Raw genomic sequence first — 25,816 nt, 5'->3', positions numbered from 1 at the left:
GATTTAGTGTTTTCAAGAACCGGGAAGACACAGTCAGCTAGTTAAACAAGAACTGCACAACCGGTATTGGTGGGACCTATCTGGAAAAGGCATTTAAATTCAAATTATTTTTAAAACTAGGTGACCAAATGAAATATTTCTGCAAGTGGATACACAGGTCAAGAGTTTCTGATCCCAGTATTTTTACTTAAGGGAAAAAAGTGTTTACATAGGAGATAAAGTGAGGAAGTCAAATTACGGTTGCGGTGATGGGGGAGGGTGGGAGAAAGTTCTGAAGGAGACAGTCTATGGGGGGAGTGGTTGTGGGAGACCCCGCAGGACCAGGAAGGTCAGCAGGGGTGGGCTGTGCAGAGGGCAGTGGGCAGCGCATCTTAGCATTGTAGTCACTGAAGTCACCATACCCATCCCATTACACAGACAGCTTCATACTGTAACTTCTTTATCCACCACTGTGCTCTGTACTTGCAAGAGAGACTGCCTGGAGTCACAGAAAATCATCAGCTTTAGAGTCAGACGAGCACGGACTCAATCCTGGCCAGCTACAGCCACCCACGTCCACAACAGCTCTGCTCTCTGGCTTCTATCAAATACATTAAAATCTATGAGATATTGAGGGCAGTGTTACAGAAGTCAACATTTATCCTCAGGACCAAACATGGGACGAAGGGCAAGCCTCAGCCCCCAGGATGCTGGCCAGCATCCTCTCTCCCAGGGACCCCAGCTCATGTCCCTCCCACTGTGTCTCCGTCTTCACTTTTCATAGATTTCCAGTTGCAAGACTTTCCTTTAACCAGGTGAAGCATCGAGAACAAGGGCCCCTACGCACTTGTGCACAGTTGCCTTTGCAAGTTGCTAAATCAGCTATTTGTCTGAGGAGCCCTGCAGCCAGATCTGTTTACTCACACGAAGACCAAGCGTTCAAGAGCACACACGGCTTCTGTTTGTCTCCTCTGGAGGGAATGTTCTCACAGCCGGGGCTGCAATAAGCCGAGTCATATATCACCCTTCTAACTTTGACATGTTTGGTCTGCGGCCACCCACCCACACCCAAAAAGAAGACTCCACACTGCCAGTCACATCTAATTAAAGGTTACAGCACTCAGGAGGTGTTTTGTAAACAAACGAAAAACTCATTCTGAAGAGTTCTAACTCAACACGTTTTCTTCCTAAAAATTCCATCAGAAACTTTTTCATGAGTCGTCACCAGGACATGAAGCAAAATATGCACACCAGTGCTAGGTTTGTCCCGGGAGAATTTCAGACCCACCCAAGTTCCAATTAGAAAGCAACCATTAGGTGCCCGGCCACCTCGCCATCCACAGGGGTAACCTGGGTGCAGCTGCTTGGCTGTGCTCATCACCCCGCCTGAGAACACACGGAACGCAGGGGCCAAAGTCCCTGTGACCTCACCTCCAGGAAGCTGGAAACCCATCCCAGTGAATATGGCTCCATCACACCTTCAGGAGAATTAAAATCTTTTCCATGAAATTCAGTGTTATGCACTGGAAACTGTCTTCAGACGCATTATCCATGGCCTTAAGTCAGCATGATGAAGAAATAAGCCAAACAATTTTCAGAATAATACTTTAAACTTAGGTACATAAGAAATTTTTTGAGCAACTGAGCTGTGTCATCCTGTTTGAAACATATGCTGTCATACTATAAAGAGTTACGCTATTTAAAAATAATGCAGAATGACTTTTTAAAAATCTTTTTTATTTTATACTGGAGTACAGCCAAATTAACAGTGTTGTGATCGTTTCAGGCGGACAGCAAAGAGACTCGGCCAGACACATGCATGTATCCATCCTCCCCCAAACTCCCCTCCCTTCCAGGCTGCCACACAACACTGAGCAGAGTTCCCTGTGCTGCACAGTAGGACGACTTTTAAAATGGCTAATCTAATAACCTAGCTTTAATTTAGTCACCCGAAGTAAAAGGGACCGCATCACATGGGAGCTATCTTGTCCCTGCAAACATCCCAGGCATGAAGTCATGGAAGGATCACAGGCTTCAGAGACTGACACACACCTGGGCTTCACTCCCAGCATTCCATTAATTACCGAAACTTGGACAAGTGTCTGAAAACTCCAAGAAATGGTCAGATTAGAAACACAGGGTTATGTACCCCCTGCCACATACGTACCCATTGCGGGGACAGATCATGATGGGAGGGCTCTTCCCTGTCCATCCTAAGACTGGCCTGTGGATTTCCTTTGCCCCCTCTGATTTTCTGACGTTCACGTCTGGATCTGGCAAGCAGGCTGTTCTGTAGAGGTCCCATGCTTCTGCTGCTAAACTGCATGTAGGAACAGAGCTCCCCAGTGGGCCAGTGTGGAGGTGAACTGAGAACTCGCTGCTGGGTATAACCCCTGGCACAGAGTAAGCGAGTCTGTGGATGTGAGCTATGAGGATCACGTTTTTTCAAGGTCCCGTCCTATTTTTGAAGGGTCAATATCTGTAATAGAAACAGAAAACGAAGGTGTGGAAGAGATGCTATGAAAGCACAGAAGGGGAGACTATCCACGTTATGATCAGAATTTGATCAAGATGGAAGACACGAGGGGAGTAACTACTGAAAATAGAGTTTATCTTCCTACACTTGGTGCTCTTCTACATGAGACTGTTGGTTACAACTGAGACCATCATGGGGCTTCCCTGGTGGCTCAGACAGTAAAGAGTCTGCCTGCAGTGCAGGAGACCTGGGTTCCATCCCTGGGTCGGGAAGATTCCGCAGAGGAGGGCATGGCCACCCACTCCAGTATTCTTGCCTGGAGAATCCCATGCACAGAGGAGCCTGGTGGACTACAGTCCATGGGGTCTCAAAGAGTCAGACATGACTGAGGAACTAACACTAACTAAGGCCATTATGCTAATATATTTCTTTGCAAAATTTACACAGATAAAGTGGACACATTTCCTAAACCAAAAACTGAAGCACAGAATTAAGTAATGGACCAAAATCATTTATTTCTGATAGTGCAGTAAACTAAAAACTGCAACAAAAACCTCCTATTTCATGAGTGCCTGCGATGTTTCTAACACAAGATTTTTAAGATGCAATTAATTTGTGCTTTTAAATACTCTCAAGATGACATTCTTTGACAATGACAAAACTAGGTTATTTCTAATTCTAAAATAATTTAAGTGTGCTCTTTCTTTAATTTCCCTTCAATATATTGACTAGCAATTATTTATAAAAACATCTCAGAAACATCCTTAGTTTACAAATCATTGCTCTTTGGAGATGTTTTGAGGGTACGCAATTTCCTTAAAATATTTTCCCTAAAATGAAACTTAAGTGTTAAAAGGAGTTTCATGATTGCCAATTGTTTTTATAAGAGACACTTTATAAAAGTCAAACATCAGTCATGGCTCAACCACAGCTAATTATCTGTGTCCAAAAACAAGGCTTTAGAAGCTCTGAAATACTTTCTTCAAAAACACGAACTGCTGAGTCGGAACATGCTGCCTGCTGCGTTCCAGGCCACCGCCCATCAGTCACTGGGACCCGCTGTCTGAACTATGTGTTTTTCCTGATGAGAAAATTCTCCTACATGGGTGAGGAATGGCGTTCGTTTCCACACTGGGCTGCTAAGAACAGAGTTCACACAAAAAGCCTGGGTGGAGATGCTGCCTGCAATTGAGAGCAAGACCGCACAGCCGGGGCCCCTGTGTATGCAGGCCTCAGGGAAGCCCCGATTCCCGCCGGAGAGAGGTCAGCGTGCTGGGTCTGCTCTTGCCTCTGTCCGATGAATCAACAAAAATGATTTCAATAAAATCTTGACCTTTGACAAGAAAGTGTCATGTCCAAATATTGCCATAGAAATGGTGCATCCACATTCTGAGTTGTTCAGCTGCTAAGAAGTGTCCAACTCTGGGACCCCATGGACTGCGGGAAGTTGCTTAAAAGAACGTGACTTAGTCAGAAACACCCTGGAAGCCCTTTCTGGGCTGGAGGAAACTATCTGAGGAGCAAGGTCATGAGAAATCTGTTCTACACCTCACGTAATTTTTCGAACCATTTTTTGTCTGTCTTCTAACATGTTACTAAGCAACATTACTAAGCAGAAAATGAGGCAGAATTCTCACTTCCAGAAAATTAGAGCTAAGTCCAAAGCCATGAAAAAGGATGAGAATGAAGCTCCAATACATGGTACCATCTGAGCAGGTGCAGGGACAACATTATGCCGATAACGGTGCTATTCGTGAAGGACCCTGAAAAACACCCCCTTGGCCACCACCTTCACTCGTGTCGTATCGGAAGTTCCATTTCCCAGGGAAACTTGAGTTTTCTGCACATTTGCTCACTACTCAGCCCTCCTTACCTTGCCTCCCACTACTACAGAGGTTATAGAAGTGATTTGTAGAGATTTTCTCAGCTTCCTAAGAAGCAGCAGCCTTGGGACACAGTTCTGGGAATGAAACTCAGATAAGCAGGTAACGGATGTTTTTCCTTCTCTCTTTCTTCCTGCTTGAAACATGGCTGGGGGCCTGGAAATGTAGCAGCCCCTCAGAAGGGTGTAAACAGCAGGGTCAAGTTCAAGGCAGCAGAGATCGTGGAGCAGAGAAAAGAATCTGGATCCCTGTGAGTAACATGAAGCCTCACTGTAAATCCCGGATTTCCTCTCCAGCTTCTCATTATGTGTTGTTAAGAAGGTCCCAGCTTTACCCGGGACTATTAGAGGTTTGTTGGTTTTGCAAAACTCGTGCCACTCTTGAATATAAATAAATTCTAATCAGAGCTTCAGATCCCTTATATATTAAATCAAGTCGGAATACCCCTTGAGCCATGTGGACCTGGAGTGCTGATGGGCTGCATGGAAGGGTCTAGAGTGACGGGCATATCGACCTTCTCCCTGCCTGCAGACCGCGGGCCTCGATTTCAGAGCGGCACTGCTGCAGGGCCCGGGGCTGAGACGCGAAGCTGCACCTGACTGCAAGCACGGGTTGGGGAAGGCGACGGCGCCCACTCCAGTCCTCCTGCCTGGAACATCCCATGACGGAGGAGCCTGCTGGGCTGCAGTCCGTGGGTCTCTAAGAGTCGGACACGACTGAGCGACTTCACTTTTCACTTTCATGCATTGGAGAGGGAAATGGCAACCCACTCCAGTGTTCTTGCCTGGGAAATCCATGGACAGATTTAGTCCAGGCTACAGCCGATGGGGTCCCAAAGAGGTGGACACGACTGAACAACCGAGCACAGCACAATGCATTTTCAGGGACGGTTTCTCTCCCTCCCAGTGTCTGTCCCTCAGGCAGAAGACAGATGTTAAGAGTTTTTCAAATTGGAAAAAAAATTTTTTTTTACTAAAAATTCTATCAATCACCAAAGGACAAACATTTTTTGGAGCTCTTCTTGCAGAGTGAAATACAAAAGTGAGAGGGGCGTGCTCCCCCCGACACGCCAGCCGTATTTCACTTTCATCACTGCAAACGTCCCAGGGCAACCAGGGAGCCTCCAGGCAGGGGCAGCTCCAGTCAAAGTCTTCCGTTTTCAGCCAGAGGTGGCAACTTGGAGATGTTCAATCCTTGGGTCAGGAAGATCTCCTGAAGTAGGAAATGGCAACGCATTCCAGTGTTCTTGCCTGGAAAATCCCACGGACAGAGGAGCCTGGAGGGCTACAGTACCTGGGGTCACAGAGTCGTACACGACCGCGCACGGACAGAAAGCATGGCCTTACCCTCTGCTTTTGAAAGCTGGCCAGGAAAAAAAATCTCATTTTATGTAAAGATGAGCAATGAAAGAACTAAACAGCTCAATATCTAAACATTTAAATCAGGGGGGGAAATCAGACGAAAGAAAATGGAAAGCATTTTGTAGATCAGTAACACATCAGAGGGGGTTTTGACTCTGGTTTAAATTTTTTAAAAAAGTTGTCAGAGACCATTGATTTTAACTTAACAAGAAAAGGGAGATAAGCTACAAAATGATAGCACTTGTTTAGAATTCTGAAGACACAAAGACACATAAGAAAGTGACGAGCTGTCCGTAGGAGGGAAGACACCCAAGAATGCACTCATCCATAGCAGAATGGTAAGGCCAGGGCGAATCTACCATGGATGAGGCTAAGAAGAAACAGTCAAAGTTTTTACACCTGCATGTGAGCTGGATAGAATCCTGGGAGCCCAAGTCTCAGATCCTTTCTGCACCGAACCACCAACCATTCTCCACGGGCCTCCACTGAGCGCTTCCCTGGGTGCTGAGAGCAAATGCTGATCAGAGAACAAGAGCTCACAGGGAGCTCAGTCAGGTGCGTGGGGTCTCACCCAGGTACAAGGAATCCCTTTCTGAAGTCCAGAGGTGCACAGAGAGCTGTGAGCATGCCGTCTTAGGTGTTCTGAGCCTTTAGAGATGGCAGGGCAACAGCACAGATGTGAAATAGCTGAGACAGGTTCTGGAACCACACCCATGTTCAAATCCCATCCATCAAAATACATAAGCCAGTAGTGAACTGAATCACACAGAAACAGCAGCCAACCTCAGACTGCCCTGAACTATAGATCAGACTGACATCCTTACCTCAGCCCAAGAGAACAACAGCTTGCCTCTGTCTGCAGGTAAATATCATCTACTTCTAGTTCAGTTCAGTTCAGTCGCTCAGTCGTGTCTGAATCTTTGAAACCCCATGGACTGCAGCATGCCAGGCCTCCCTGTCCATCACCAACTTCCGGAGTCCACCCAAACTCATGTCCATTGAGTCGGTAATGCCATCCAACCATCTTATCCTCTGTCATCCCCTTCTCCTCCTGCCCTCAATCTCTCCCAGCATCAGGGTCTTTTCCAACGAGTCAGTTCTTCACATCAGGTGGCCAAAGTATTGGAGTTTCAGCTTCAACATCAGTCCTTCCAATGAACACCCAAGACTGATCTCCTTTAGGATGGACTGGTTGGATCTGCTTGCAGTCCAAGGGACTCTCAAGAGTCTTCTCCAACACCACAGTTCAAAAGCATCAGTTCTTCGGTGCTCAGCTTTCTTTATAGTCCAACTCTCACATCCATACATGACCACTGGAAAAACCATAGGCTTGACTAGATGGACCTTTGTTGGCAAAATAATGTCTCTACTTTTTAATATGCTGTCTAAGCTGCTAAGTCACTTCAGTCGTGTCCAACTCTGTGTGACCCCATAGACAGAAGCCCACTAGGCTCCCCTGTCCCTGGGATTCTCCAGGCAAGAACACTGGAGGGGGTTGCCATTTCCTTCTCCAATGCATGAAAGCAAAAAGTGAAAGTGAAGTTGCTCAGTCCTGCCCGACTCTTATCGACCCCATGGACTGCAGCCTACCAGGCTCCTCCGTCCATGGGATTTTCCAGGCAAGAGTACTGGAGTGGGGTGCCATTGCCTTCTCCGAATATGCTATCTAGGTTGGTCATAACTTTTCTTCCAAGGATCAAGTATCTTTTAATTTCATGGCTACAGTCACCATCTGCAGTGATTTTGGAGCCCAAAAAAATAAAGCCTGACACTGTTTGCCCATCTATTTGCCATGAAGTGATGGGACTGGACGCCATGATCTTGGTTTTCTGAATGTTGAGCTTTAAGCCAACTTTTTACTCTCCTCTTTCACTTTCATCAAGAGGCTCTTTAGTTCTTCTTCACTTTCTGCCACAAGGGTGGTGTCATCGGCATATCTGAGGTTATTGACATTTCTCCCAGCAATCTTGATTCCAGCTTGTGCTTCATCCAGCCCAACATTTCTCATGATGTACTCTGTATATAAGTTAAATACTCAGGGTAACAATATATAGCCTTGATGTACTCCTTTCCCTATTTGGAACCAGTCTGTAGTTCCATGTCCAGTTCTAACTGTTGCTTCCTGACCTGCATACAGGTTTCTCAAGAGGCAGGTCAGGTGGCCTGGTATTCCCATCTCTTGAAGAATTTTCCACAGTTTGTAGTGATTCACAGAGTCAAAGGCTTTGGCATAGTCAATAAAGCAGAAATAGATGTTTTCTGGAACTCTCTTGCTTTTTCGATGATCCAATGGATGCTGGCAGTTTGATCTCTGGTTCCTCTGCCTTTTGTAAAACCAGCTTGAACATCTGGAAGTTCACGGTTCACGTATTGTTGAAGCCTGGTTTGGAGAATTTTGAGCATTAGTTTACTAGCGTGTGAGGTGAGTGCAATTGTATGGTAGTTTGAGCATTCTTTGGCATTGCCTTTCTTTGGTATTGGAATGAAAACTGACATTTTCCAGTCCTGTGGCCACTACTGAATTTTCCAAATTTGCTGGCATATTGAGTGCAGCACTTTCACAGCATCATCTTTTAAGATTTCAAATAGCTCAACTGGAATTCCATCACCTCCACTAGCTTTGTTCATAGTGATGCCTTCTAAGGCCCACTTGACTTCACATTCCAGGATGTCTGGCTCTAGATGACTGATCACACCATCGTGATTATCTGGGTCATGAATGTTGGGCATTTTCTCCCTGGGACTTGGAAGTGATGAAACTGAAAAAAGGACACTTGGACAGTCTCTTGCAAGGACTGACAAGTTTATTTCTGCAGTCAAGCCTTTTTATAGAAGTAGGAACAAAGAGCTTAGAGTATACAGCCAGCAGAGCATGTACGGGGTTAACACCTAATCATTAAAAATATTTCAAGGATAGCGTGCTCTAAGTGACCCATGTGCTTATCCCATAACCCGTTTTCTCAAGCAACATTAATATTATTAATTAATTTTTATTAAATTAATATTTATTATTAATTAAACATTAATGTTTATTATTAAATCTTGGCACTGGGCATAACCAAAGGCAGGAGATGTTTTTCTGCCCGAGCACACCAAGCTGGGGTATTTCTGGCCCTTCGCCATTTTCCCAAGGACTTCCTCCAACCGGCTATTTTGTACTGGGCTTCCCAACAATGAAGATCTTTTTTTGTACAGTTCTTCTGTGTATTCTTGTCAGCTCTTCTTAATATCTTCTGCTTCTGTTAGGTCTACACCATTTCTGTCCTTTATCAAGCCCATCTTTGCATGAAATGTTCCCTTGGTATCTCTAGTTTTCTTGAAGAGATCTCTAGTCTTTCCCTATTCTATTGTTTTCCTCTATTTCTTTGCACTGATCACCGATCATCTATTTTAGTCTCTACTATTCTTTTCTACAAAAATATCCAGCAGAAAATCAAAAATTACAAGACATATGAAACAGTAGGAAAAGAAATCATGTTGAAAAAAAAGGAATCATCAGTAAGCAGAGTTTTAAATAGTTTTAAAGAGTCAGAGACTTTAAAATGGCTATGTTAAAAATGTAAAAGTGTACTGTAGGAAAAGATTGCTTGTGTACACATGGAACTCTGCTCAATGTTATATGCACCTGGATGGGAGGAGAGTTTGGGGGAGAATGGATATATGTATATATGGCTTAGTCCCTTCACTGTTCACATTTACCTGAAATTATCACAACACTATTTGTTAATCAGCTACAACCTGCTGCTGTTGCTGCTGCTGCTGCTGCTGCTAAGTCGCTTCAGTCGTGTCCGACTCTGTGCGACCCCATAGACGGCAGCCCACCAGGCTCCCCCATCCCTGGGATTCTCCAGGCAAGAACGCTGGAGTGGGTTGCCATTTCCTTCTCCAATGCATGAAAGTGAAAAGTGAAAGTGAAGTCTCTCAGTCATGTTCAACTCCTAGCGACCCCATGGACTGCAGCCCACTAGGCCCCTCCGTCCATGGGATTTTCCAGGCAAGAGTACTGGAGTGGGTTGCCATTGCCTTCTCCGAATCGGCTACAACCTAATACAAAATTAAAATTTTTTTAAAAAGAAAAAGATAGCTGTGTAAAGAGACAACTAAATTCAGCAGATAGAACACTAGAAATTTGGACCAATTTCTCGAATGCTAGATGTTAGAAATAAAACTTGTTAGTAATAAATAAATCCTTAGATAGGCTTCCCAGGTGGCCCAGTGGTAAAGAGCCCACCCGCCAGTGCAGGAGACACGGGTTCTATCACTGGGTTGGGAAGATTCGCTGAAGGAGGAAATGGCAATCCACTTCAGTGTTCTTGCCTGGAGAATCCCATGGACAGAGGAGCCTGATGGGCTGCATGCAGTTCATGGGGTCGCAGAGTCAGGCATGACTGAGCAATTGCGCATGTACACACACTGATAGGCTTAATAGTAGACTGGATGTGGCAAAGGAAAGACACAGTGAATTGAAGACAGATCAATGAAAGAGTCCAAACTGAATAAAAAGGAAAAAAAAAAAGTAGAGGAAAAATCAGTCAGGAGCCCACAAAATTTGTGGGACAAGATCAAAAAGTCAAACATCAAACACGCAAATGATTGGAGTCCTAAAGGAAGAGGAGCGATATAACGCCACAGAGAAAACCTGTCAACACACGATAGCTGAGAACACTCCCAAGCTGGTGAAAAACACTAACTCGCAGATACGAAATTCCCAGCCAACTCCAAGCGGGATTACTGCAAAAAATACATGAATAAATAAATTTAGGAACATCACAGTAAAGCTGCTGAGAACGAAAGATAAAGGACAGACCTTAGAAGCAGCAGGAAGTAACGTGCGGTGATGAACACACAGCGTGGTGTGCGATGGTGCTGTGAGCGGCGTCTGACTCTCACCAGAGACCACGGCGGCCAGACGACTAGGGAACGGCCGAAAAACACCCACAGGATATAAACAGGCCAGCAAACGAGAATGCTATTCCTGGTAAAGACAGTATTCCAAGTTGAAAGTGAAATAAAGATGGTCACTGACAAAACCTGAAACGGTTCATCTCCAGCAAACCTATCCTATGAGAAAGGCTGATAGAAATTTCCCAGATGGAACTCCAAATCTGCAGGACATGATGCAGATTACCAGAAAGGGGAAATATCACATCATACACTGATCATTTTAACCAAAAATAATAACAATTTGGGGTCATAAACCTATTATAGACTTCCCAGGTGGCTCAGTGGTAAAGAATCCAGCTACCAATGCAGGAGACATGGCCTTGATCCCTGGGTTGGGAAGATTCCCTGGGGAAGGAAATGGCAACCCACTCCAGTATTCCTGCCTGGGAAATCCCATGGACAGGAAAATCTAGTGGGCTACGGTCCATACAGTCACAACGAGTAGGACATGACTTACTGACTCAACAACAGCAGCAACACATATTTAAAGTGATCAAGAAGAGTCAAGTTGGAGAGCTTTCATTTCTTAAATTCCAGCATTATTATAAAGCAAGACTGAAATAAAGATAGGAAGACAGATCAGTGGAACAGAATAGTCAGGGATAGACCCACACTTGTACGGCCAGTAGTTTTAAACCAATGTAGAAAGCACCCCTTCCTCAAGCCCCCTCCTCGCCCCAGCATCCAGCCAGCCACGGGTCCCTGTGAGGTGGGGTTAAGCCGTGTCTCCTTTGGATACGGTCGTACTGTTATCAGATGCCTCTATACTCTAACAGTGATAGAATATTCAACAGAGCTCCTCCTGGAACCACCAAGGGTGCTCCGTGCCTCCCTCAGCCTCCCACGTGACTGCACCAGGGAAGCCGCCCGACTTGTTTCGTTGCCCGAGCACACGGGTAGCAAGCGGGGGCTCTGCACGCAGATCCCCTGGCTGCGTCTCCCAACCCTCCGCCCACCATCTATATGACCTGGGACAAGGCATTCCACGCCTCTGCTCTCCACCTGCTTTTCTATGAAATGAGGAGAGGTTTTGTAGGAGGTCAGAGACACACGCAATGCACTTAGAACAGCGGTGGTGGTGGTTTCGTTGATAAGTTGTGTCCGACTCTTGGAGGAGGAAATGGCAACCCACTGCAGTATTCTTGCCTGGAGAATCCCATGGGCAGAGGGGTCTGCTGGGCAGCAATCCATGGGGTCGCAAAGAGTTGGACACGATTGAATGACTTCTCCAGAGGATCTTCCTGACCCAGGAATCAAACCCGGGTGTCCTGCATTGCAGGCAGATTCTTTTACCAACTGAACTATGAGGGAAGCCTCTGAGAACAGTGGCGGGCACATACTACGTACCCCAAAGTGTACAGTTATCGTCTCCGGAGAATTTAAAACTGGGAGTCAGGAGGCTTCCCTGGTGGTCCAGTAGTCATGACCGTCTCTTCCACTGCAGCAGGCACGGGCTTGCGATCCCTGTTGGGGAGCTCAGTTCCGGCATGCTACAAGGCCCAGCCAGAATAAAAACTAATAATGGTAAACTTTTTTAGAGTTTATAAAACTGCGAGTCAGATGGGCGAGCTCCCCCCAGGCCGGCTGGAAGTAGGTGACGTGTGCTTGGGTGTGGGAAGCCAGCACCTCTACCATGCGGATTCTTAACGGGGTCTGTTGGGGAGGAGAATCTGGGGGCCTTTATGAGGCCTGAGGGTGGAACAATTGTCTTTCCGTTTGATGTCCGGAGGTTTTACACCTGAGTCAATGAAGAGCTGGATGAGTCAGCAGTAAACCTTTCTTTCAAGCAGAAAAAGGGGAATAGTGATGGGGGATGGGAAGGCGGACGCCACTGCAAGGAAGCACGGGGGTGAGGACCAGGAAGCAGGAGTCCACTCCAGCTTTCCCTGGGGCAGGAGGCTCTGCCGTGAACATGGCCACGGGCATGCCTCTGCAGTCCCTGTGCCGTGGGGGTCCCCCGTGTCCCAGCCCCCTGCACCCACTCACCCCGGGACACCTCGTCTTCCCACGTGGAAGGGTCCCGCTGCAGGTTTTGTTTTGCTTTACCGGTACTTACAGTTTTCTCAGGGAGGAAATGACAACCCACTCCAGTACTCTTGCCTGGAAAATCCCATGGACGGAGGAGTCTGGTGGGCTACGGTGAACGGGGTTGCTAAGAGTCGGACACGACTGAGCGACTTCACTTTACTATTCACATTAATATCTTTGTGATTGCACTGCTTTCTCCCTCTTGGTTTTAGAGCCAAATTTTAAACATTCCTAAAAGAGGAATGTTTGCTAACAGAGATCCTCTGTCCATCAGAGGTGGACAGCAATTACAGGTTCCAATGCAGGGCAGGAGGGAAGCGGAGCGAGCTGTCCTCTGCCTGTCTGTGACCGTCTTCAGCTGTCTCAGCCCAGCCGGGCTCAGAAGCAGCTGCCCTTCCAGCAAAGCCAAGCCCTCTTCACAGGTTCTTACATCTCCTTTCCTGGGGGCCTCTTTCCTCCTGTGTGACGCAGTCCCTTCTCTTGGTATACTGTTAATCAAATTTCCTGATGTCTTCTAGGTTAGGCATCTTCTTCCTAATAAAGTCCACAGCATTTTTCAATTGGCCAGTGGGACAGACTGTGCTCCCGAAAAGTGTGTTCTGGGTAAAACAGATGCATTTTTACTTTATTTCTATGTTCTTTCACTTTGGGGATCTTAGTTCCTGGACCAGGGATTGAACCCACATCCCCTCCAGTGAAAGCACTTAACCACTGGACCGGGCAAGGGAGATCCACAGATTTGTTTTGACAGCACCCAGGTCTCTTCTTTCTGCATCTGGACAGATAAGGAACTTCAACTTCTAGAAGCACAGCCAACTTTCCTGAGGTTCCCACAGCAAGGGATGAGAATGAACAGTCCTATCCAGGTTTTTTGTACCGAAATTGCTGGCTCCTTGCTCTTTTTGGCTGCCACTGCCCCGCTACATAGCCAAAAGGATGCTATTGGATTTATTAAAATATTAACTCCTTGAATTTGCTCTCTGGGTCACCTTCAGAAACTCCAACATGTCAAAGCCCAGAATGGAGGCCCCATCTCCCCGCAGCCCCCAGCAGGGCAGGGCTCCGTTCCTGGCGGTGCTCCCCAGCAACCCAGAGCATCTGAGTCTCACTGGACACATGCTCCTCTTCACCGGCAGCTCGGTCATCGCTCACTAACGCTCCTGAAGGCCTGGGAAGGGGCAGGTGCTGGGGACGGCCCCAGCCTGTGGACAGCAGTCAGGTGATGTGTTCTGGGAAACCCCATCACGACGCATTCTGCCACCTCCTTCCCCGCCTCACTCTTCTCCTGCAGACCTCACGTCTGGGGCCAGTTTACTTCCCAGTCCTACTTGGGCAGTGGTTTATTTTAAAATATTCTTCCAATACTTCTATATCTTCAGTGGTTTAGTCACTAAGTCATGTCCGGCTCTTGCGGTGCCATGGACTATAGCCTGCCAGGCTCCTCTGTCCATGAGATTTTTCAGGCAGGAAAGGAATACGTGAGTGGGTTGCTATTTCCTTCTCCAGGGGATCTTCCCAACCCAAGAATTAACCCTGGGTCTCCTCCACTGAAGGCAGATTCTTTACCAGCTGAGCTACCAGGGAAGGCCCTTTATATCTTTATATAATATCAGATCTTCTCATCTGGGGTATTTCTACAGGAGTTGCATTAAAACCTAGTAGGAATAAAACCAGCTTCCCTGGTGGCTCAGATGGTAAAGAATCTGCCTGCAATGCAGGAGACCTGGGTTCAAACCCTGGGTGGGAAAGATCCCCTGAAGAAGGGAATGGCAACCCACTCCAGTATTCTTGCCTGGAGAATCCCATGAACAGAGAAGCCTGGCGGGCTACTGTCCATAGGGTCACAAAGACTCAGACACAACCAAGCAACTAACACACACACACAGGAATAAAACCAAGAAAAACTTTCAAGTGGCAAATAGTTTACAAGAAGCATGGCCCGACTGGAAAGCAGGCACAGACACACCAAAGGTGCAGCCCTTGACACTTCAGTTCTAGGTTCACACTCATAGATATCGAGCTTGAACTGCTAGGATTAAAGTAAGGGTTCTGCCACTAGGTGGAGAAATTGCCCCGATCTAGCGCAGGTGTGGTTCTGACTCACTCCTGGGAAACCTTACTAGCAAATGACTCTGGTGGCCACACCTGACACCTACAAACTGTAACTCTTTGCCAGTTCCCTCTATGTATCCTTGCTTGAATGGACTAAACATCCCATTTAATCTTCATGGCATCATTATGGTCTACATCCCGTCACTATCCACATTCACCCCTCAGTGCCGGCTCTCTTGAAAATCATTTAACGTCATTTGCATTTTTGTGGCAACGTAGTCTATCTGTTGAGTAAATAAATACATGAACATTTCACTTCCAGTCCTGCCACTGATTGGATAAAATGTTAAAGTCCATCACAGACTGAAAAGCTCCTCCAGGACAGTCGTAAGCACGAGCAAAGTCTCATTCCGAAAGAAGGGTTTTAAATAATAACTAGACCAACCGAATTTTGCACATTGCCTTTATTTTGCAGAAAATACTTTCTGCTGATTGTCTTTGGCTAGTTTGTCAAAAGAAAAACATAAACAGTTGTCGGTTTAACAGTACAAGAGATCAGCTACCTATGCTCAAAAGCAAACATTCTAGCAGGCAGAGCTGGACACTGTTGTTTCAACGACCATCTGCTGTCCCCCAAGAGTGGCTCAATTCTGTCTCAGCTGGGCTCCGACTAGGAGCCCAGCCACAGGGGTCCCAAAGGGACCTAGAAGCTACTGGAAAGCAACGGGGAGGAGAACTGGAAGCGTGCTTTTTATCTCCCCCGAGTATGACCGGAGAAGTTACAAAGCCTGATGCGCCAGAGGCATCTCTGGGCTGTATGTAAGAGAAACGCGGCTTCTGGATGCTGGCTGGTCACTGTCACTGCGGGTCCTGGCGAGGGAGGCCCCCGCCTTGCTTCCACACCTGCATTCACCCGCAGCACAGAAAGGACCCAGGACGCATCGCCACCACGGAGGACGAAGCACAGCACTGGCAGTGGGACCCCTGATACATAACAGAACATGAACCTTCTTCCTCTTTCCTTTGAAGGGCGGTTAGCAGGCCTGACCCCCTTCCCGCACCCCATGAGACTGCCGCTCAAACACTGCAGTCCCGGCCTCCTTTCAGGCACAGGCTCCAGCTCACATGGACGGGGGCGACACGGCGGTCCACGAGGCCAGGAGGCGGGCCTGGGCCGAGGCGTCGTACTGGCTGTCGGCAACGTCTGTGGCCGTGGCGGCCCCCTCGTACAGTGGGGACCCCGACGAGGAGGATGCCGAGACCGGGTGGGCGAGGGGGGCAGAGTGGGCGGAGGAGCCTCGAAAGAACTGGGCTCCCAGCCCACTGGGCACACCCGCCGCCTGGGCACCCGGGGCGACAGCGCCGCTGCTCACGGACCACAGGCTGGGGTACTGGCTGAAATGGAAAAGTGGGGAGACAGACGGGTCAGAGACCTGGTCAGGCGCTGCAGGAGGGGACAAGAGACCCCCGCCAACCCCACCCCAGATGGCCGGGGCATAAACAGCTCATTTCCTCTGTGTGATTAAATCACACTCAGACACGGAGAGAGGTAACGTCTCATCTGCCCACAAGAAACAAAATCATTAGGAGCCGCCTAAAAACGCCTCAACATGCACTGTTAGCTTCCACTCCAAAGACCCCAGCTTTGTGCTCAAGCTGAGAATCCAAGTTCTCAGATGCACCGAGTCCAATGTTTCAGAGGATGTGCGTACGCATCTGTGTTGACTAGTAATTCCTGGGCCTCCCTGGTGGTCCTGGTTAAGAATCCACGTGCCAGGGCAGGGGACACAGGTTTAATCTCTGGTCTGGGAAGATCCCACGTGCCCCAGAGCAATCAGCCCACGAGCCACAGCTACTGAGCCTGTGCTCTGGAGAGCCCGTGAGCCGCAGCTCCTGAAGCCCACACACCCTGGAGCCCGTGCTCAGCCACAAAAGCAGGCATCGCAACGAGAAGCCCCGACTCGCCACAACTAGAGAGAGTCTGCGTAGCAATGAAGGCCTACCACAGCCAAAAGAATTAGTAAATAAACAAATCTTTAAAAAAAAAAAAAAAAAAGCTAGTCATTCCTACGAGGGAGACAAACACGGATGGTGGAGGGCATCCTCCGGTGACTCCCTGTGGGCACCATGTGTCAGCACATGTCAGCGTGGCCCCGGGAGAAGGAAGAGCCCCAGGACTCAGACCTGGAAGCAAACCCCTGTTAACCCACTTCGTCAGGTGAGCCTTGCTCCGAGCCCACCTTCGAGGCTCTGCTTCCCCATCCCTGAAGGAAGGAACTGGAAACGGACATTAGCCCTCCCCTGTCTGAGAACACAGTCCCGACCAACACTACACCAGCCTGACGTTTTGCTTCTGGAAAATGTCCCTCTCTTCTAGCAGAATCAATCCTTCCGTAAATGAACAAGGAGGGCTTAGGCTGTGGTGGGCTATGCGGCTGACCAGGCCACATCCTGCACTTCAGATGCCCTTGGACTTGCAAACAGGCGTGATGGAGTGAGGCAGAGGACTCTCCCCATTTTACAGATGAAAGGCAGCAAGGCTCCGAGATGCACTCGAGTCCTCAGGGGGACCCCGTTGTAACCTGCAGGTCATCCGACTCACCGCAGTCTTCTAGGTGACCTCGGAGCCCTGGAAAGGCTTCCTGGTTATGTATTGCTTGCTCTATTTTTAAGAGTAAACATTAGATTCCAACTTTAAAGGAATTGCTTCCTAAACATAAAGAATTAAGATCTTAGGCAAATTCTGATATTCTGTACAGTCCATGGAGTTCCAAAGAGTCGGACGCAACTGAGCAACCGAGCAAGCATCCACACAGAAACGGCACTGCTTTTGAGGTCAAGGTGCCTTGTCCATAGACTCACTTTGCTGTGAGCCAACTTGTTTAATCATTTAATACCGTTGACTCATTTCCTCCTTAGAAAACATGGAAAGGGCTCTCGCTTTGTCATTTTAGTTTTTATTATAAAAATCCTATGAAGAAATATAATACGTTGACCGACCAGCTTGATTTTTTGAAGCCAACCTCCCTCTATACAATTTTCAAGTTAATAATAAAATAGTCATCATTCTTTTCAAGTTACCTGTATGTGAAGAAACACCCTGATTCTATATCAACAGAAATCCAACAAATATATTTCCTTAATTTGATAGCGCCTGTCAAAAGAGGTTCTGGAAACTTGTCTTCAAGATTCTCCTACTGACCCCACAATCCTGTACACCTACAAGCCTGTGAAGATGGGCTGAGGCTGGGGTTGTTTGGTGCCCTTTTCCTGAAGAAGCGACGCTCAGGAGGCTTGTCCATCACATAAACCAGTAAACAGCAGAGCCAGGAGAGGGTCCCTGCTCCCTACCATGAGATTCCAGCTCCATCCACCCTGAAAGCACCACTGAACTCCCAGAGGACAGGCTGAAGCAGGAACTCACAGCAGTCATGTAACCCGGAGCCCCGGACATAGCTGGCTAGTAGTCAAGTTATCAATAAAAACCTGTCACCCGTAAGTGAAGAGTAGGATACAGGCTAATGGATGGGATGGGATGACATCACAGGCACTCACGTTCCCACACTTTGCCTCACTCCCCAGACATGCATTACCTGGAGCCCGCAGGAGGACCAGTGTTCGGACCCATGGGCAGCATGGTGGTGTGGGCAGGCATTCCAAGGCTGGACCAGTTGTCATGGGGCTGGAGCATGGACAGACATGCAGATGAACTGTCGGAATAGGCTACAGATGTAAGAAAGTGTCATTACTGAGGGGGCTTCCAAGAGGGACAAAACACACTGAAACGCTACCAACAGCTGGAGCTACATCACCACCTGCTTTATCGGTCATCAGAGGCCAATACTCATTGTCAATGTACATATTGGAATATATTCCAGCACCCAGGCTTTTTCTTTATCATTAGATCAATAGGTATCCTGTAGAAATAGGTATCCAGTCACATGATTAAGAATTAATTATACTGAAAAATCCATGTAATTTTTACCTGTCTTTTCTGCAAAGGATTATCGCTTAAGAATTAAAAGGGCTTTGAAAACCATTTACTCAAGGCAAAATTTAAAATATGATCTAGCCTCTAGCTGGACTGCTATTTCCTTCCCAAATAAGCTTCTTTCATTTCAAATCAGCTTTAATTGCTTAATTGTTTTATGGCGTTCATTTGCTTTTTTCCTCCTTTCAAAGCCAGACAAAATGAAGTCTGGGGCATCCGTGGTGTTAGAAGGAATTAGGTCCAGGGGTCTTCATGGTCTGTCTGGCCCAGTGTTCATACCACTCAAGCCTGCACCTAGGGGCAGGGATAAGCCTGTATCCCCTAGGGGCATGTTAAACCACAAAGTGCTGGACCACCAGAGCTTCTGACTCTGTGGGTCTGGGGAGTTTTCAGATGATGCTGGAGCCACTGACCCTGGACTCATACTTGGAGAAACACACTTGCGTCTCGTCAAGCTAGTAATCCTCGTGCCTGGCTGGCCCGGCATCATCACCTTACAAGGTTCACAAAACATGCAAGCCTGGGCCAGGGTCCCAAAGTAAAGAGGCTCAAGCGGTAGCAGTCACATTCAACCCCAAAGCCCCTGGCCTGGAGGTCTCTGTGGTCGAGCCAGCAGCGACGTGGACACAAAAGGTCCCTCTCGAGCCAGTCAAGAGCCTGCTCCCTGGACGCTCACCGACTGCCTCTCCCTTCCCGGAAGGCTTCCCAGCATCCCCAACCTCGGCCACCTTCCGCTTCCGCTCGGGACTTACTTGGAGAGCTGTTGCGATGCGCGTACGGGGTGGGGTAGGGGGCTGGCCGGTGGCTCCTCAGGGCCGGGTACCTTTCGCAGCCGTGCGTGGAGGGGAGCGAGAGGGGGCCTCCGAACTGGGGGTGGGGGGTGGCGGGTGGACACAGGGTGCTGGTTCCGGGGATCAGCCAGCCCCCTGCTGTGAGAGAAGCACGCTGCGGACCCCGCTTGGGCTCCCTTCCGTCATCTAGGACCCCGCTCGGCCTCCCTTCCATCATCGAACAGGCAAGACGGGGCTTCCCTGTGGTCCAGGGTTCAGGACTCCGAGCTCTCACTGCGGAGGGCCCCGGTTCAGGCCCTGGTCGGGGAACTAAAATCCCACAAGCCACGTGGCCGGAAACGAAGCTAAAGGACAGCGGGGCAGAGGCCAGGGAGCGGCGGGTCTCCTCCTCAGGGTCCGTGGACACCGAGGGCCTGACCAGGCTTCAGGGTCGTGGGCGTCACCCGTGCGGCCAGAGAAGGGCCAAGGTGTCCAAACGCGCAGGGCACCCGAGAACCTGGGAGACTGACCCCAACCTCGGCCAGCCGTGCGGCTTCCTCAAAAAAGTCCCCCCTCCCAGGATCCTCCCAGAATATCCCCCGCGACGTTCTGACCCTCCAGGCAGGTCAGTTTTCAAGGCCAAACTACTGAGCGTGAATAAATGTTGAAACAGACAAAATTCAGACTCAGGACGCACAGGGAGAGCCCTGCCCCCAGCTTCTCCCCGCTTCCCTCCCCGCTGCAGACCACACCGTCACGCGGAGGAGTCTCATCTGCCTGGACGGGCACCCGTGTTCTCCTCGCTTTTCTTCTGCATTCGGCTCACCCTTTCCCACCTTACAGGTCAATCAGAGAATCATTCCAACACTGCCCTGCCCTCCTTTACAGCTCACGTTTCTTCTCCATTCCCTTTATTTTCCTCTTTAAAAAAAAAAAAATTCAGAAAAGCAACCACTAGGACAACTACTCAGGCTCCAAGTCCCAAACTCTAACTGCAGACAGCATTCCAACAAGAGGAGGGTCCAGACGTGGCCACAAAGCTCTGGCCCACGGCTGGCCAGAGCAGTTGTTCATATTCTGCTCTGTGAGGTGGCAGCCGTGAGCCACTTGGGAGAGCTGTTTGTTAAAGTAGTCCATGAAGGATAAAGAAGGAGGGAGGGAGAAAGACAGAGAAAGAAAGGGAAAACGGTTCTTTGAGGAAGCCACCACTCTGGTTCCTCCCGAACTTAGAAGTGAGCAGCCAGCAATAACTTTTCTCTCCCAATCGTTGCCAGTTTCTCATCTCTGAGTCCCCACCCCGCCTGGATGGGTAGAGAAAGCCTTTTCCCCTGATAGACTCTGCTACAGACCTGCATCACTCCACTGACTACCTCACTAACTCCTAAAGGAGGCCAGACTGAAAGCAGACTTGCCCATCCTGCGAGCTGCTGTCTCCAGCATGACCCAGCGGGCCATTCCCAGCCCCGAAGCAAGCTGGAGGAGAGCTACACATGATCAGAAGCACCGTCCCAAAGACGGTCCTTCCGTTCTCAGCCATTAACAAAAAGACAGACCATCTCAGAGTGGATGAGACCCAAGTTCTTCTCCTGCCCAACACAGCAGAGTCTGAACACCAATCAGGGTCTCAGCAATCCATCCTAGCCATGGCTGGAGCCGCCTCGTGTGTGCTCAGCCCTCGGTCGTGTCCATGGACTCTGATTCCATGGACTTGTAGCCTTCCAGGCTTCTCTGTCCACGGGATTCCCCAAGCAAGAATACTGGAGCGGGTTGCCATTTCCTCCTCCAGGGGATCTTCCCGACCCAGGGATTGAACCTGTGTCTCCTTTGTCTCCTGCACTTGCAGGCAGATTCTTTACCATCATGCCACCTAGGAAGCCTCTGGAGGGGCCTCAAAGCAAAAGAACCCAGGCTTCTCTGTCAGAAATCCCGTGAGCTGGTGGGGGGACGCCATCCGCAAGCCCCGATGGAGCAGAGGCTGAGGACCAGCCGTTCGATGACCAGTAGGAACAGCATCAACACGCAGGGCCACTGCCTTGCACAGCCAAGAGCGGTGTGCTCCCCAGGGGCACCCGGAAGTTCTGTCTTCTCCATCCCCAGCCTCCTGCCCCAGACAGGCTAGTCCCTGAGACAAGGTGCCCCTGGGCAGAGCGCAACAAACCGTACATTGGTTGTACCCAGACTGCTGGCCGTCTCCTGCTTCTTCCAGCATATCTTTGTGATCGCTTCTGTCAAGAAAGTGTATTGAATGGTCAAGGAGAACATTCAGGAAACAGTATCTGCAGCAGTAGCGCATCATTCTGCACACTTTTTCCCCCAAGGGGTATCGTTAGCATTCTCTCACCTTTCCTTTGCATCGAGGAAAGCTTTTGCAAATGGGTTGTATTTAATTTTAAGAGCTGTGATCTGAAAAACAAGAAGTTGCATCTACTAGTATCTGCTCGTTAGAGGACTTAATTAGGCACCAAGAAATCAGGTACCACCAGTACCCCCTTTAAATATTCAAATATAATCAGACTTCTTTCCAGGTATATTTTCCTATTTGAATCTGAAGTAGACAAGTAATTATAATATTTCATAAAGAACAGCACATTTATGTAAAGCTTTTAAATGCTGATTTCCTAAGTGGAATTCACAATAATAAATTTAATCTACTGCTGACAAGGGCTTCCCTTGTGGCTCAGCTAGTAAAGAATCTGCCCACTATGCGGGAGACCTGGGTTCGATCCCTGGGTTGGGAAGATCCCCTGGAGAAGGGAAAGGCCACCCCCTCCAGTATTCGGGCCTGGACTGTGTAGTCCATGGGGTCCCAAAGAGTCGGACATGACTGAGTGACTTTCATTTCACTTCTTCACTGCTGACAATATTCTGTGTGCATGTCTAACAAAATATTCTGTGTGCATGTCTAACAAAATATCTAAAAAAATATCACGTCTAACAAACATGGCTCAAAACATAACCCAGGTCCACTTAGAGAGAGTGACTTCTAGTCTGGCTGGCAGGCAACACTCTCAGCCTGACCAGCTAATCACCTACTGTCTGTCCTTTGTCTGTGTCAGGCGTAGACACAGATTCACAGGCTCTAAACTGCATGCTGTATCTACTTGACTCTTCACACAGCATAGACTTGGAGGGGTGCCCCCTGACCCTTTCAGGAAGGTTTTCAGAGTAAGGAGACACCTCTCTCTCTTTGAAGTCTTGTTCTCAAGAAATCTTACAGTCCTGAACCTGAATGTTTGAATCATCTTTTCATTTTGAGCATTTAGTGGATGCTTCTAGATTTAGACACTTTTAGGGAAAACTAAAGGAGAAAGTGCTTGAATGAGTACTTATTTTTAAACTTTTCTCCTTCTGTCCCGTTTGGTATTTACTGTTATGGGAAATTATTTGAAAAGGCATTAATTATCGGTCTAAACCTTAGACTCTAAAGGACACTCATCACACACACACACACACACACACACACACACACACACACAAGAGCCCACTGACTGCCCGCGCCTCACCTCCTCATTTTGGTAAGCGGTCACCGCGATGAACTGGGTCTCCGGGAAGCAGTGGCTGGTGATCATACGCTGTGGACCCCCAACTCTCACGATGTGGATTCGAGGCTCATACTTATGTAAGGAGTTCAACATGATCTGAGAGAGACACAAACACAGGAACTGCGATCCTCAAAGTCCCACCGTTAAAGACAACAAAACTTCCATTTGTCCTGATGTAAACGCAGAAACTCCTGCAGCTCACAGGAAAATGTCTTTACTGCTGATGCTGGGGGCTTCCCTGGTGATTTGGGGCATAAAGAATCGCCTGCGATGCAGGAGATGCAGGATACACAGGAGACGGGGGATACCTGGATTGGGAAGACACCCTGGAGGAGGAAATGGCAACCCGCTCCTGTATCCTTGCCTGGAAAATCCCATGGACAGTGGAGCCTGGCGGGCTACAGTCCCTGGGGTCACAAAGTGTCGGACAAGACAGAGAGACTGAACAAGTTGAAGGTGGTAGGTGGCCCGTCAGGCGCTGCTCCCACGACTAGGTCGGAAAGGGGATGAGAGGCGCTGCACAGGATCAGAGGCAACGCCTGCCCTTCCGGACGTGCTCGACCTGGTGGAACAGAGTTCTGTGGCTTCCAGGGCAGCTGTAGACAGCTTGGAATGCCTGAGCACCAGCACCGCTTTCGGGAACACTCCCCAAGGAAAGACTATCTGTAGAAAAGGACAGCTTTGCACGTCTGTGCAGACTCCGAGCAGTCAGTACGCGCACATTCAGCTCTGAAGTGAGCACTTACCCTCGACATGCATATTTTCTCGACCCCAGGGAAGCGGAAGGCTAGGCTGAAGAAGTTTCCCCTAAGCTTGAGAACTGCCTGCCTGTTCAAAGGCCAGGCTTCGCGCCCTCTCCCCACTCGCTCTCCAGGCCCGGGTGTTACTGTCATCAGCTTACTATAAACAACACTGAGGCCTTAATCGAGGAAGGCAGACTTCAGCTCCAGGCCAGCAGCGCCCTTCCACTTTCTGCCACGAGAAGGTGCAGAGTCGCAGGCCCCTCCTAGAGTCGACCCCCGCCACCCACCCCTCACACCTACCTGGCCCCCGCCCCCCACCCCTCACACCTACCTGGCCCCCTCCGTTGAGCTTGTTGGTGAGCTTGACTTTGCTGAAGGAGACGGGGGCCTTCATCCAGTGCGCCCCGAAGTTGGGCGAGTCGGGGTGGATGTAGACGCAGCTGGGCGCCTGTGGCTCCGGCTTGCCCCCCGGCACCCACTCCCCATTCACGTACTTCCAGCGGTGGTTGTCGGCCGCCACGAAGTCCAGCAGGAAGGAGTACATGGCGTTGGGGTCTAGGCCGGACACGTTCACCTTCAGCACCGGGAACATCCTCCTGAAAAGGAAGGAGGACCCTGGATGGGATTGTGAGGCCGAAGGCAGGGGCATCTGTCATTTGGGACACAAAGCTCCCCCTGGGAACTTAAAAGGGGCCACGCACGGTGCTCCTTCCCAGGACTCACCTAGATCCACATGCGCCCACCCCACCATCCCTCATCCCTCGGCCTCCAGAGGCAGGTGGGACAGGACCTGGTAGAGGCTGCAGCACACGGGTCAGGCCCGGGGCAAGAGTGGGCGAGGCATGGGTCCCCCGAGTTCCGGGGGAGTCCCCCTCCCCAGGGTTGTGTTAGTTTCTCAGTCGTGTCTGAGTCTTTGCGATCTCATGGACTGTAGTCCACCAGGCTCCCGTGTCCACAGGATTCTCCAGGCAAGGATACTGGAGCCTGTTGCCATTTCCTTCTCCAGGGGGTCTTCCCGACCCAGAAATCAGAACCGGGGTCTCCCGCATAGCAGGCAGCTTCTTTACTATCTGAGCCCGCAGGGACGCCACCCCGTCCTCCCCAGGAAAGTGACAATTCTGCGAAGAAGGCCCAGAGGCAGAGGGAGAGGCCACACGAGTCTATTCCCAGCCCGAGCGGAAACTAGCGGAGAGATTTAGTTGCTGGGCAGGGACCCGGCGCGCCCACCTGCCGTTCTTGGTGACGATCATCTCGTTGGTGAGCTCCTTGAAACGCAGCCACAGCTCGCTCTCCTCCAGGCCCACGCGCAGCTCGCGCTCCGTGGGGTCGCCCTTCTCGCTGCCCGCCTGCAGCTCGCTCTCCACGGCGCTCAGCAGATGGTCCACCCGGTACTGCAGGCTCTTCCCCGGGCTGTCGGTGCCCGGGGAGGTCATCCTCCCTCCGGCCCGCGCCCCGACGCCCCCCCAAATCCTGACTGGCTACGCGAGCGCCACCTTCGCCGCCGCAGACGGCCGCTCTTCCAAGAAGACCCAAGAAGTGCCCAGACCCGCGACGGCACAGACCCAGCGCCGACCTCCGTGGAAGGCGACGATCTGGAGAGGAGGGGGCGGGGGAGAGGGGTAGGGGGGGAGGTTATTCCACTTGAACTCCCGCAAGGAGGGACGAGAGTAGGTCTCCTGGGAAGGAAAATCGCCCCTCGGCATAAATAGAGCCTGCAGCGTGGCGCAGGGGGGCGCGGCGGATTGGGCCGCGAGCCCTTTGAAGCGCCGGGGCCGCCGCCCATTGGCCGCGCGCGGCCATATCAGACCCCGCCGGGCGGGCCGCGGAGGCGGGGGGTCATCAATGGGCTCCCGCGCCGGCTTTTTGTAAATCCGGAGCCGGACCCTGCGAGCCCCGGCCCAGCCCCTACACCTCCGCCCTCCCCCAAATGTTTGCACCTCCATCAAAGCATCTGGGCGGGCCCCGAAGGCCGGGAGGAGGTGGGGGACGGGATGGGCGCGGACTGGCCGGCCCGCGAGCTCGCCCCGGCCCGCACCTTGCCCACGGG

The 25,816-nt window shown here is 49.8% G+C and overlaps 1 protein-coding gene across 4 annotated transcripts; it reads right to left on the bottom strand.

Moving 5' to 3' along the window:
- Positions 1-1,797: 1,797 nt before the first annotated feature.
- TBXT (T-box transcription factor T) lies at positions 1,798-25,202 on the bottom strand. 4 transcript variants are annotated; one of them, XM_044924015.2, is made up of 8 exons: positions 24,997-25,202; positions 24,101-24,365; positions 22,988-23,122; positions 21,826-21,887; positions 21,648-21,709; positions 19,467-19,643; positions 18,317-18,446; positions 15,054-16,118 (listed from the first exon to the last, which is right to left on the bottom strand). In XM_044924015.2, the coding sequence occupies exons 1-8, from the start codon at positions 25,200-25,202 to the stop codon at positions 15,845-15,847; spliced, it is 1,311 nt and encodes a 436-aa protein (XP_044779950.1). In that variant the 3' UTR covers positions 15,054-15,844. The 4 variants fall into 4 exon arrangements, 3 of the variants coding, with proteins under 3 accessions (XP_044779950.1, XP_006067104.1, XP_006067105.1); XM_006067042.4 differs by having other exon boundaries at positions 19,467-19,640; XM_006067043.4 differs by lacking the exon at positions 19,467-19,643.
- Positions 25,203-25,816: the final 614 nt, after the last annotated feature.

The sequence above is a fragment of the Bubalus bubalis genome, chromosome 10, assembly GCF_019923935.1.
Source record: "Bubalus bubalis isolate 160015118507 breed Murrah chromosome 10, NDDB_SH_1, whole genome shotgun sequence".
Lineage (NCBI taxonomy): Eukaryota > Metazoa > Chordata > Mammalia > Artiodactyla > Bovidae > Bubalus > Bubalus bubalis.
This window is presented reverse-complemented; position numbering and strand designations above follow the sequence as displayed.

What these genes read in the sequence shown, in the direction of transcription:
- TBXT (XM_044924015.2), bottom strand. Translation starts at nt 25,202, where the DNA reads ATGACCTCCCCGGGCACCGACAGCCCGGGGAAGAGCCTGCAGTACCGG. An exon ending in ATCGTCACCAAGAACGGCAG is followed by an intron (nt 24,366 to 24,996) that starts GTGGGCGCGCCG and finishes CTTCCTTTTCAG; the next exon opens with GAGGATGTTCCCGGTGCTGA. An exon ending in GGTCCTCCTGCGGGCTCCAG is followed by an intron (nt 16,119 to 18,316) that starts GTAATGCATGTC and finishes TTTCCATTTCAG; the next exon opens with CCAGTACCCCAGCCTGTGGT.